The 13,421-nt window shown below is 33.4% G+C and overlaps 1 protein-coding gene across 6 annotated transcripts in view; it reads left to right on the plus strand.

Annotated features, from left to right (window-relative positions):
• The window catches only part of LOC103705979 (putative uridine kinase C227.14), a 38,500-nt gene continuing 25,079 nt past the window's right edge, over positions 1–13,421 (plus strand). For 4 of the 6 annotated variants that reach the window (XR_003385460.2, XR_003385461.2, XM_008789905.4 and 1 more), the window contains exons 1-8: positions 1–170; positions 3,279–3,409; positions 3,535–3,578; positions 3,961–4,038; positions 6,932–7,124; positions 7,232–7,262; positions 7,345–7,403; positions 7,651–7,724. Coding sequence is in view for 4 of the 6 variants with exons in the window: in XM_008789905.4 (XP_008788127.1) it covers positions 116–170; positions 3,279–3,409; positions 3,535–3,578; positions 3,961–4,038; positions 6,932–7,124; positions 7,232–7,262; positions 7,345–7,403; positions 7,651–7,724 (665 nt within the window). In the remaining 2 variants the exon portion in view is untranslated. Of the gene's footprint in view, positions 171–3,278; positions 3,410–3,534; positions 3,612–3,960; positions 4,039–6,931; positions 7,125–7,231; positions 7,263–7,344; positions 7,404–7,650; positions 7,725–13,421 lie in introns of those variants that run through there. The other 2 variants (XM_017842506.3, XM_008789908.4) reach the window with 2 other exon arrangements.

The following is a 13,421-nucleotide window of genomic DNA, read 5'->3' on the forward strand; positions in this document are numbered from 1 at the left end:
CTTCCGTCACTTGTAACGCCCATCTGCGGCAAAGTCGTGGGAGGGTTTCGGAGCTATCTTCTCCCTCTTTTGCTCTGTCTCCTTCTCTCGCATCCCCCCCCTCTCTCTCTCGCAGATGGAGCTATCGCTGTCGCACAGCAGGGGATTTCTGTGGCGCTGTTCCTCCTCCGGTATGTTATCCATTTGATCTAAACTTGGGTATGATCTCCACTCTCATTGAGCAATACTACGGGGATTTGATGATTTCTAGTACCCAGAGTTATACCGTATTCCTGTCATGGGTCTTCAGATCCACAGTTATATCCTATGCCACAGAATCGGTCAATTCTTTGTTTTTATTCTCTTATCCCTCCCTTTCCGTTATGTCAAGGTACAATCTTTGGCCTTCAATGCAATCAATCTTTTGGTTATGGATGGTTAAATTCTCATCCAATAAAGATTTGCTGAAATCAGTCTCCGAACGGGTTTCGATTGACTGATTTTGTCATCTTAAACTGACACTAAATTTTATCTTTATCGTTTTTTTCATGGTAAAATAGTAATTGATGCCGACGATCAGTTCAAATTAGTTTTTTTTTTATAATTTAGCTATCAAACTTATGCTAATTTTTTATAATAAGAATAAGTTTTTTTTGGATAAGATAAGCGATGTATTGGAATTTTAGATTTAAATTTTTCAGATTCTATAATGATAAGTGATTGATTTTTCATATTCTATAATGGTAAGTGATTGATTTTTCATATTCTATAATAATAAGTTATTTTGGGCTAACCTTTATTTTTGGTCGTGGGAGTGAATTCATGTGGTCGTACGTTGTTCAGCTGATTATGTACACTACTGATTCAATCTTTCGGGCAACAATGATAACATGTTTGGGAAGAAATCTAGAAAAATAGAACATGCTATAAGCAAAGTTTGCCAAAGGTTGTTGTGATGAAGAAGTTGTCCAATGGAGCCTGTGCACTGATCATGTGGTACCAAAAAGAAACTTAAACTGATTTATATATTTCTCAAAATCTAGGTAATTTTCAATCCACAATTCAGTTTGTGTTAGTGTTGATAAGCAATATCAACACTCTTTTCTAGTTTCTGCTCTATAAGATTAAGCTGAAGCCTCTGTCCTTTATGCTGGTTTCTATGTTTGACTTCACCTATCCACGATGTGGATTGCTGCATTTGACCCTAGACATTATATCTTTTTTATTCAAGAACTACCTACCATTTTTATATAAATGTTAGAATATAAGGATTTTAACATGTAACCTGTAATTTTATTATTGATAGATCGCTTATTTTCAATCTGTAAGTTTGGATACTAGTAACCGCACAACTTGTTTATGTACAACCATAAACAAACTTCAAAAATACAAATAAAATATTTACTTGTTACACACACTCAAGTAAAGATTTTGATGATGTAACAAGTACTTTAGCAGGGAATCTAACTCCATTTATCCACACATTTGATATGTTTAAATACATATGCAGGGAAATGTGAGGAAAGGTAGTAAAATTAGATTAGCTTATTGCTCTCCCATCATGGTAATTGCACATACCGTTAAGAAGGAATTCTCTTTTTATTTCCTACTGTTACCTTTTTTTCACTGTTCATTTTCAAGATTCTTTTCTTTTTGCTACCTACTTAGGGTGCTCTGCCGTCGCAAAATTTAAGTATTTGTATAGAGATGTTAGAATGTTGCTTTCTCTAGGATCATTTGTCACTATCCACTTGTCTAGGCTTGCTTACTTAGGCCTGAAATAACAAACAAAGCATATGCCTTGATTTTGGATCCTTTCATTCATCTGTAAACTTTCAAAAGCTTGTTATAGAAAGGGGTTCTATTAATATTCGTTCATTTGGATTAAGTGCATGAGATATATGTAAGATTAAATTTCTTTTCCTTGTATGTAGTTGAATTTGCACTATGGATTATCATGTAACATATACTCAGTTTTTTCTACTCCATCTTCAACCTGATTTTGCAACAACATGGTTGGTTGCATATCTTAAGATCATTCATATTTTTGATTATAGAGACATGGTGTATCCAATATTCCAAAACTGCACTTTAGGTTTCAACTTTTTGGCCAGCTCATCAAGTTATAGTAATCGTAGTTTTGATGGCTTCAGTGGTTTTGGAACTTTTGGTCCAAGCTTTGGAGTTGAGGGAAAAATAAGAAAGAGAAGCGAAAACAAGAAAAAAAATAACAAGTGAAGAATGTTCGTGTGCATGTGTATGTGTGTATCACATGATTTTAAAGAATTTAGTATTGTTTGGAATCTTTTGGAGATATGGTTTTAGTGTTTTTCGGCTGAAAGACTTGAAACTATCAAAAAATATTTATAAAGGTTTATGAGAAACTAACAAAAATGCTAAAGAAGTCATTTTAATATATCATTCAATTATATGAATTGATAGAAGAGTAAAATATACTAAAATCCCCTATTTTCCCTAAGAGACATTGAAACCCCAACAAATGTCTTACAACTAGAAAAAAATAACTTCCCCTAAATTTATTTGGACCGCAGTTTCATATGGTTCTGATACACATAAATTTTTGAAAGTTTGAATTTAACTTGTATTTGATCTTAAGGAATTTTTTTTTTCAGAAACTTGATTTATCAACCATCAGTAAGTATCTCTTTATATAATTCAAAAGAGAAAATAAAATTGACCTAAAACCAATAATAATTACTTGGATACAAGGACTTAGGTGCCACCAGATGCTGGTCCATGTCAGTTAGCATGTACCATGCTGGGCTTGTTTGGCACTCAACACTGGGTTGATATTGGTTATCAAGTGTACAAGCCCATACATTTCATACCAGTTTGGCATGGGTTGTAGGGCTTGATAACAAGTCCAAAGTCTTTTTTGTTATAAAAAGTTTAATTCTAGTTTCAGCATGTCATGACACATGTAGGAACAGCAAAGCATTCTATGCTGGCCACTACACATGCTAAAAAACTGAAGAATGAAATGATATTAAACACTCAGAAAATTGTTGCATTTACTATCCATAAACACTTTTGTCTGCAACAATAACTGGCCAAACTTGGACTGAAATGGACTGAAAATGAGTTCGAAAGGTCAGTTTCGTCTTACGTCCAGCCTATACTGACCGGTTTTTCCTAAATGTTTCAATTTTGGCTGAAATTTTGGAAGTCAATGGTAAACTACTTCATGAATGATGACACTCTCTTGCACAATATAGATACATCCTATTCTAATTTTTCTGTAGCAATGTTTTGAATTTAGGATCTTTTGTTACCTGCAGAGTCATTGGCAGTTAGAAGTAGACAGCATGTCAAGTGGCCATGCTTTCCAGGGTTATTTTCTCCAACCAAAAGGATTTCACAACTAATGCTAGGTCAGAGCTGGCTTCTTTCTAAGCAAAACAACCAGAAGGTGAGAATCATTTATAAATTTATGATTTCAATCAGTTGACCATGTTATCTTATGATTTCAATTTTTTGTAAATTTATGATTTCAATCAGTTGACCATGTTATCTTATGTGCCTTTTCTGTTTTAGGTTCTCTGTTATCAGAAAAAAGCTGTTCCTGTGGTGGAGGGCAGGTGTGCCATCTATGTCTGATATCAGATGAGCAAGTTAGTTTTTAAGCTATGAAATTGACGTATTTTATCTGGTGTGACCTACTAAATATGATGAATGCACATTTTGGGCCACCGCATGCATGCATGTGTGCCTTTGTATTGATTATTTCTATGAAGCTTTTATAAACAAGTTGTACTTATGAAATAATTTTTTAGGATAAATTCATTTTTGTTGGTTTTCAAGGTGAATGAACTCTAATATAAGCCTAGTCTCATGGTATCTTCTTAATCTGTGGTTGACAACCACTTACAGAGTTTTGCTTGTCAAGGTTTCATTTGTTTAGCTGAAATGCCTTACATCCTGATTTGATAAAAAGAAAATAAATCCTTTTTACACTTCAAGGTCTATTGAAGAAGTGTATGATGCTTTAACTGAGCGTCTTCTTTCCTCTGCAACTAAGGTGCTGGATCTCAATTCAAAGTAAGTTTCTCTACCGCTTTGAATGGATTTACAGTTGTGGATGTTGTTAATCTGTTTTATAGAAAATTTTTACATTTTATTTTTTTTATTGCATTATCATGGTATACAAGTTAAGGTTTCTCCATTCATTCAGGCACATGAATGGTTCGAGATGAATATTTAACAGAACTGACAGGTGGTTTCTTGTCATGGAATAATTTAATTCTCAGGAAGAATATTTCTTTTGATATTTTAATTGGAATGCTTAATATCATTTTTTAAATTTTTAAGTGCTAATGTATCAACTACTTTTCTAATTTCTGAAAAAAGTAAAAAGAAAGTGAAAAATGCAAGTGCTGGTCAAATATCTTTTGGAAAAAAGAAGCTTGTTAATTATGACTGTGAATAAGAAGGATGTGAGATCATACTGAATTCTAGCCAAATATGGGAGAGCACTTTCTCTTACTCGACGTAGTAGGATTGTATGGAAAAGTGTTCTGTAGGAAAAAGCCTGTTTCACGGTTGTGCTAAAATTTATCATAATTTTACATATGACACAATTAGCTTCTGAGATCTGGACTCTTTGGCACTTTTGATCATTCACAGTATCTCAAATGAAAGCACAGCCTTCAGTGCTGCCAATTACAGATGATAGAGAGGTAACTATTCAATCAATACCTGCTAGTTGAAACCAATTAAACTGAAAGATGTCTGATCTATGTCTTGAATAGAAATAAAAGCGTATATAAATTAGCTAGCAGTGAGGCTCAAGATGATATCTCTTTTGTTGCATAATCTTGTTCTATACTTTATTTTGCCTATTTAATAATTATGTAATGGTTGTACACATAGTTAGCCATAGTTGCTGGGAGTTTCTCCTACCTTCTGTTGAAGACAGTGAAATCCATTGAGGATGCTTATTTTTGCCTCACAATTCTTTTTCATAATTTTCTTTAAGATCATCATCATGATTAGTTTTTGATCAGAACTTCTGTTTTTCCCCTCCCTGACCACCAATTTCTTGCAAGATATCTCACTAACAGGATCTCTCTTAAATTTTCTTCTTTTGGCTACCCATTTCTCACAACATCAATACAAACGCAAGTTGCTACATCTTAGGTCAGACAGACATCAGCGACAAGCTTAGCTATCTTCATGTTTTTCATGGAGGGTACCCCTTTTATCTCTTAAAGCTCTCATACCATTATAGGCCTTCTTACTAACCACAGATTCATGGAGTGATTTGGTATGTCCCCGGCTACATTCTGTACACATGATAATCGATTTCTTGTTTTGTGTTCATAGATGTGGTAGACAGGCATATGCATTTCCAGAGTTTCCATAGCCTGGTTTTCTTGCAAGTTCAGCTGGACAAAATGAGTCTCTCAGCTCCACGTTTGGCAATTTCAGCTGAAAATTATGGAAAAATCAAAAAATCAATAAAAATTTGGTAAAAATCACAAAATAATAAAAATAACATATGTCAACAAAATAAATTAGGCAACATTAAAAGTATTTAATATTGTTTAGGATCATTGGATGTATAGTTGCGGTTAATTATATTGAATCAAGGAAAAATAAATTTTAAGTTATCATGTTTAGAGTGTAATACACCATTTTTTACTATTTAATGGAAAACTAACTTATGAAATTGAGATACTTATGAGATTTGATTTTTAGGATAGCCAAACTAAGATTAAAAACTTACATTCCTATAAACCTCGTCAAAATTCATGAGAATGTTATGTATGATATTTTAATTGTAGGTAGATTGTATACTTTTCACCATCAATACACCTTTTCTGCCTTACATGGTGATGTTGTTACATACTTCTCATCTCCAAATTCTTGTTCTGGGTTTTTTGCAGATTAGTCCCTAAAGTTTTACATATTTGCATATATATCGTTGCCTTTTTAATTTTTATATTTGTTTGTATAAATTGGTCCTTTTGCTAGTTTTCATTGAACGACCCTGTTAAGATTAACCAGTATTGTAGGACAAATATGCACTTGGCTTAACAACAAATGAAGATAGAGATTCAGTTTTTTCTCGCTCACTTCGCCCTCTTGTTTATTTAGCCTTCTTCTTGAAACTTGGCTGCTAGAGGACCAACAGTGGAGGTGCATGGGTTAGCAGATCAGTTAAGTGTGAGGGCAAGGGGTAAAAATGTCCAGAAAATATAAATTTAATACCTTTTGGAGAATATAATAGAGTATTCCATTATCATCTATTCAAGTTAACCTGAGGGACATATATGCAATAAGTTATATGATTTCAGGGATCAAAATAGAAATACAGAAAAGACGATGATTAATATACAAACATGGAAGATTTGAGGACTAATCTGAAAAACCCCCTAAACTTTTTAGCGCTTCGTTAAGTTTTGTGAATGCTATGCAAATCCACCATCTGTCCATCTTTTGTTCTTGACATAACATTTTTATATCATTACACTTTGTTAGTTCATTTTTCTTCATCCAATCTTTTAGTTATCTTATTTTCTTTTTATGGAGTTGTCGTAATGGACTCTGATTTAAATAGCTTTTTCTATTGGCACCATGGCCAAGATAAAGTGTACTGGTGCTTGGAAGGTATTAATAATAGAGAGGGATAGAGAGCTGATTAATGATGTGAGGTTGATTGTATTAAACCACACGAATTATGTAGTTTCTAGCTTGGGAGGTTCTCCTCCCTGTCTCAATGTAGTTGGTTTAATTGGCCTAATGGAATGGGTGGGTCTCCCTCCCTTTGTCAAAAAAAAGGAGAAGCATACTGAAGTAGGAGGGTAAGGTGGAAATGATCACTCATACTAAGTTCTTGACTTATGGTGGATTATGAAAATTTTTATGACTGGTACCAACTATTCGTGCTAACCCAGTGTCGAACCTGAAAAAAAATCTTCACCATTAGCAGATATATTGTAGGTTTGGCTGGTCCACCCGGTGCAGGCAAGAGCACTCTGGCATCTGAAGTAGTTTGCCGTATAAACAAACATTGGTCCCAAAAAACTTTGAAAAAGGATTCAGCTGCACAAAATGATGATGTTGGTATGGTACTTCCAATGGATGGATTCCATCTTTACCGTTCCCAGCTGGATGCAATGGAGGTTAGATTTTCTTTTATGAGCCAATTCTATCTCCAATCTCTGCTGTGTCAAGTTTCTTATTTGTTAAGGTTAGGCCATCTGTTGAAATGATCTCTTTGCATTGTTAGAATCCAGAGGAAGCACATGCTAGAAGAGGAGGTGAGTCCAACAAGCTTGTTCATTGCATTTTAGGGATCTGAATATGTATAAAAGCACTGACCACTAAAGTTGACAAATTCAGCCCCATGGACATTCAATCCAGATCTGCTCCTAAAATGTCTGCATGCTCTAAGGAATGAGGTAATTCACTATTTATGCACATGTTTCCTCTAATTTTCTTCTCTAATGTAAAAATTATTAATTTATATCTCATGTTTCCTATGCACAAAATGTTGGTAGTCGGCTATGATATTCTGCATCGTATGTTTCTTTTTTAGTTTAGAGACGTGTGCAGTATTGGCATTCAAATACTAGTTTATGAATATGAAGGTACAGCAAATGGGGTTTTCCATGCTTTAATACTCTTGAGCTGATGGATGATTAACAGGGATCAGTTTATGCCCCATCATTTGATCATGGTGTTGGTGACCCTGTAGAAGATGATGTATTTGTGAGTTCCCAGTAAGTAGCTTATTCCTTTTGGCTTTATGCATGATCAAACCTCAAATGTGCTATCCTGCATGTTTAGGTGTACAATTTTGCATATAAAGTGTTGGAGAAGTTTTTCAAATATTCTTCGTCTGATGGCTCTTTTGTACAATAAGCAACAGTATTTTTTTATTAGCTATAATAGTTTATGGAACATTAAATGCTTTAGTAAATTAAGTTCAGTTTCTCCTGGATATTTGCATGTGTCAAGATGCAAGCAGAAATTTGTTTAACAAGCTTCTATCCAAAATTAGGCTTTAGTAGTGGTGACCACCTTATATGGATTATCATATACTCTTTAGTTAGTTAACCACCCCTACTGTGCATGGGTTGTTTGTGCATCTCTGCCACTCGGATCTTGCTAGCCATCCTTCAATGTGCAAGCACCTTTGATGCATTTAGAGGATTACAGAGAAATCCCTTGCAACTGCTTGTACCCCAGGGCCCTCCAACAGATGACATTCATAAATACCATGGTTCCAAGTGTTGGCCAGCATTTACTGTTCAAGTCTAGTACCTGCACCTAGCATGGGTTGGCACATCTAGTAAATCCTTTTTTATTATGTCTAGTTAAAAAAGGGTTTAGAAAGTGTTTTTTTTTTATTTTTTTTCTTTGGCATATGCCATGCAGTAGGTGGATGGCATGGGTACCGGCATTGATTCCTATACCCTTGCATAGCACTTGTTTTAACGTGGTGGGTTCACTACAACTGGACAAAATGCCAAAGGATATATGGTTTTTGGAATATAAGTTCCTAGTTCAGAGTAAAGTTACTAAACTATTCTACGTTTAGGACTTAAAATGTTTGCGAGCCATGAATGAACTGAGGTCCAAGGCTACGTATTGTCCAACTCTACCTTTTGCAGCGATTAGGTTCTGACAAGCATCTCACATAAAAATTATCCATAAGACTAGGGGGTGAGGTTAAAATAACCTGATGGATTGGCATTTATTTTCAGAGAGTAAACACAGAAGGATTGAAAGATACTTGATAACTGTTGGTCATATGTCAGCATTATAGTATATAAAATAAAAATTCTAGCTTTTGGATTTTAATTCTAGCTGTATTCATGGGAAGTGCATTGGCACTGCGTCCCCTGATTCCTCGAGAAGAATTTCTTCCCCGAGCATATGTTCCTCTGAGAGGAATCATCCCTGTAAAAATTCACGTGTTAAGAAATCTGGAAGAGAATTCTCTTTTGATTTAATATATTCAATATTAAAATCAAAAACAGACAATTGTGCCTGCCATCCAGCAAAAATTTGCTTGGATACCAAATTTTTTATATCTTTCTCTATGATCTGCTTTGCTGCTGTGCAGTCTATCCTCAAAAATGATAATAAAAACGATTGAACAAACGTTCCAGACAGATGGAACACCTCAAACCCTTAAATTATTAAGAAAAGAGGATATTGAAAAATACAAGAAAAAGTACCAATTCCTACATATAGGAATGATTCAAGTAGCTTTTAAACCGTTAACCTTATTAGGAAATAATACTAGTTTAATGTCAACTATCAGAGATGGAAGATGTAATTTATTTAAAGAATCTTTGGCGGCAGTAGTAGAAACTAGTCTGTGCCATGGACCAGTATATTTTAACTGTGTTCCCAACCTTAGTCTATCTTTGACAGATCAAAATCTTTATGAAGCTTTAAAATTAAATATAATGACATCTGGTTATAATTTTATTCCAGGGTCTGAAGTGATAGCAATAAGCTATAGACTTCATTTTAAAGTATTAAACACCTTAGCACCCAAAAGTATAATAGATACTCAGAAGGGTCATACGACTCTAGTCTATACAAACCTACAAACAACTAGGATAGCCACAAATAGGTTAATCTCATGGAATGAAATAAACTTTCCAGAATCCTGGTCATTGGAAGAAGTAATTCCAACTCAACCAGTAATAAATGAAAATATAGACCAAATCATACAAATGACAGATGGATCGGTAGAGATCATGTTTGATAACTCCAAGAGAAAAGTAAAAATTCCTGAGATAGGAAGATCAATGTCAAGTAGAAGCTTTGATGGGTATACAAGACCTTCAACTTCTAAAACAAAAATTGATGAAACAAATGTAGTAGAAGAAATAAATATAAGTAAGAATAGTATTCCTTATGGAATCTATAAGAGTAAGGAATCTCCTACTCGATCAGAAATGAGTTTTCATATTTAATGGATTACACCCAAGGAAGTTATATAAGAAGAAAACTCAATGAAGAGTTTCAGTCAGAAAGGAATAAACTATTTAGAGTATGGTATTTGGGAAAATTTTCTCCATTAGAATTAGTATATTACAAAAATAAATATTATGAGGAATTAGAATACTATCAAAAGATAGAATATTTTACCCCTTGGTTTTTAAAATTTTATGCAAATGAGAAAAACCAAGAAATCGCGGTTCTCCAGAAAACATGGACAACTATACAGGATGAAATAATAAATTCACCTTTTCCTCCGCAACAAATGTTAAAACTTCAATCAACTGAAGCAATGGCTTATTCCAACTTAAGTAAGATGGAACATTCACATGTTACAATAAGAGAATTAAATACTCTTATTAGAGCACAAAATTATACAAATGCATACTTACATTGCATAGGAACAGAATTATTGCAGCTAGAGAAAAAATTAAATGAAATACAAAAGAATATGGAAAGAGACATCCAGATTCTAAAAAAATTAAAGGAAAACCCTGAGAAAAATAAGGAACCAATGACTCCGGTTATTCAGCCTCCACCAGAAGTAAAAAACTTTAAATTACAAAAACCAAATGCAGAATTTATCAAAGTCCTTGAAGAAAGACTAAAAGGATTTCACATAGGAGTAGTCAATAGAAATTCTAGGACTAACCCTGATAGCGAACAGACAAATGAAAGTAGTTCGGAAGACTTATGCAATATGATTGAACAAAATCTTCAAATAAATTCAGATGAAGAATTATCAGAAGAAAATATTCTAGACTTAGAAAAATTTGAAGAACAAATGAATGAATTAAATGTTAATCCTATTAAGTATGAGCCTAGACCACTAGAAAAATACTACTATAAAAGGCCTTCTCCATTAGATGTACTACATGAAGAAAAAGAACCATATCAGAATTCTTATTCTGGAAAACACATCTATGAATGGAACATAGATGGAATGTCTGATAAACAAATCTTAGATGTAATACATAGAATAATGATGTATTCAACAATCTGCCAGCAAAATGGAAACACTGATCATGAAATTGTTAAATTTATAATAGCAGGGTTTATAGGTCAGTTAAAAGGATGGTGGCAGGGATATTTAAATGAAAACCAAAAGAATGAAATTTTGGGACATATAAAAACTATAAAAGTAGAGCCAGATAGGCCAACTAGCAGTGGCACTCCAGGAATAGACACTGAACAAGATGCAGTATATGCACTGTGTGTTACCATAATCCAATACTTTGTAGGATTAGAATTAAAAGATGGAGATTCAATGAGAACTCTATTACTTAACCTAAAATGTCCAACTTTAACACATTTTAGATGGTATAAAGATACCTTTATGACTAGAGTATTCCAAGTAGGTGATCCTAATACTGAATTATGGAAACCTAAATTTATAGATGGATTACCATATTTATTTGCTGCAAGAGTCAAAAAGACTTTAAGAGATAGACAAGGTGGAATAAACATCAACTATGACCACTACACTTATGGACAGATCATAGGAGTATGTGTTCAAGAAGGTTTAAATATATGCAATGATCTAAAGCTTAAAAAACAAATTAAGAAACAATCACAAACAGAAAAACACCAATTAGGTGATTTCTGTCACCAGTTTGCATATGACATGCAAGAAAAACCAGAAGGATCTAAGAAAAAGAAAAGAAAGTACAAAAAATATGTACACAAAACACCTCGTAAAGAGCAGTTTTGTATCTATCTGATTCTTTGATCTGAATTTGCCAATAGCCTGATTTTAGGTCAAATTTTGAAAAGATAGTTGCCTTATTTAATCTATCTAACAAATCTTTTTTATTTGGTAAGGGATACCTTATCCATTTTAGTACTTTATTCAAAGGTTTGTAATTAATTACTAACCTCGGATTTCCTCTTTCCTTTTCTGCATTTTTATTGACATAAAAAGCAGTACAACTCCAAGGAGAAGAAGATTTTCTTATTAGCCTTCTATTGAGAAGTGTTTCTATCTCTTTTTTGCATAGTTTGAGATATTCTTGATTCATTTGTGTTGGCCTAGCCTTAGTGGGAATATCTTGTTCCTTAAAGGATTCTTCATAAGGTAGACTGACCTGATGACTTTTTCTATTCCAAAAAGCATTAGGTAATTCATCGCAAATTTCATTTTTGAATTGCTTTTCTATCATTTTGATCCTATTTTGATTATAAGGATCTTTCAATTTTTCTTCTATATTATAAAGGTCCACTTCCTCCTTTAGAAAGTTTAATTGATTTTCCTTTTTCATAAGGATGTCCTTGATTTCATTTATCATTTTAGTGTGCGGGTCTGTTATAAATGGAAATATTAGCTTCTTTCCTTGGTTTTCTGCATAGATTCCAGTGTTATCTATTTTAGTGATTGGCATGATATCATTAAGGAAAGGAGTTCCTAGAATGATATCTTGTGTTAAGTTTTTTATTAAAATAAAAGATGTTTCAATACAAACATCTTGATTGCAAATGTGTGCTTTTGGTATTTTATATTTAATTGATAACTTATTTCCTCCAGCTGCAGTTAGTGTCTGTACTGTTTTTTGGAAATAAGTTGTTGGGATAAGTCCTTCTTGGATGCAGTTCATATCTGCACCACTATCTATTAATGCCTTAGCATTTTCTAATACAAAATCCTTATTGATTACTAAGTTTATCTTTATATACCATTTTTGGTATGTTATTTGATTCAATATGTTTAAGTATTCAGGAAGATCATTTGGTTCCTGAGTTTCTGGAAAAGATATCTGAGTCTCTTTTTTTGCATTTTCTAGGCTAGATATTCTAACATTGAATTCCTTATTTTCATGTTTTAACATAGATATTTCTATTTTTAATTGGTTTATCTCATATTTCAAGTCTTGTAAGGAAGCAGGTTTTTCTTTTATTCTAGAATGATTAAATCTATTCATTACTTCCTGAAATTGATATCCTTTATTGGGTAATATCAACTTTGATGATTCCCTGTTATTTGGGTTCTTCTCTATTAAAAATTCTAGTAGCTGTCTTTTGACATTATGATCAGTAACCTGATCTATGATCTTTAATATTTCCTCCTGACTATTTGTCAGTACATTTAATGATTTCATTCCCACCAAAGATTTCCAATAATCTTTGTTATATTGAACTATATTACATTGACATTCTTTTCCTGATCTTATTTGTTCTTCTGCTGATGAAGATATAACTTCATTGATCTCATCTTCCGATGAACTTGAATAGTTACTATCTTCTTCTGAAGATGAATTTATCATAAGTTTCATTAACTGATTTTTCAGATTTTCATCTACTTCTAAGGAATCAATTTTCCTTCTCATTGAACATCGATTAGCATAATTGTCACGACCCCCGCCCCATTCCCGGCGGGCCGCCGCGACGGTCCTAGGGTGCGGGTAGGCATAAGGCCACCAGCTACCGCGTAGAACCCTACTACCTATCAATCATCAATAAATCTT

Source organism: Phoenix dactylifera, chromosome 16, assembly GCF_009389715.1.
Source record: "Phoenix dactylifera cultivar Barhee BC4 chromosome 16, palm_55x_up_171113_PBpolish2nd_filt_p, whole genome shotgun sequence".
Taxonomy (NCBI): domain Eukaryota; kingdom Viridiplantae; phylum Streptophyta; class Magnoliopsida; order Arecales; family Arecaceae; genus Phoenix; species Phoenix dactylifera.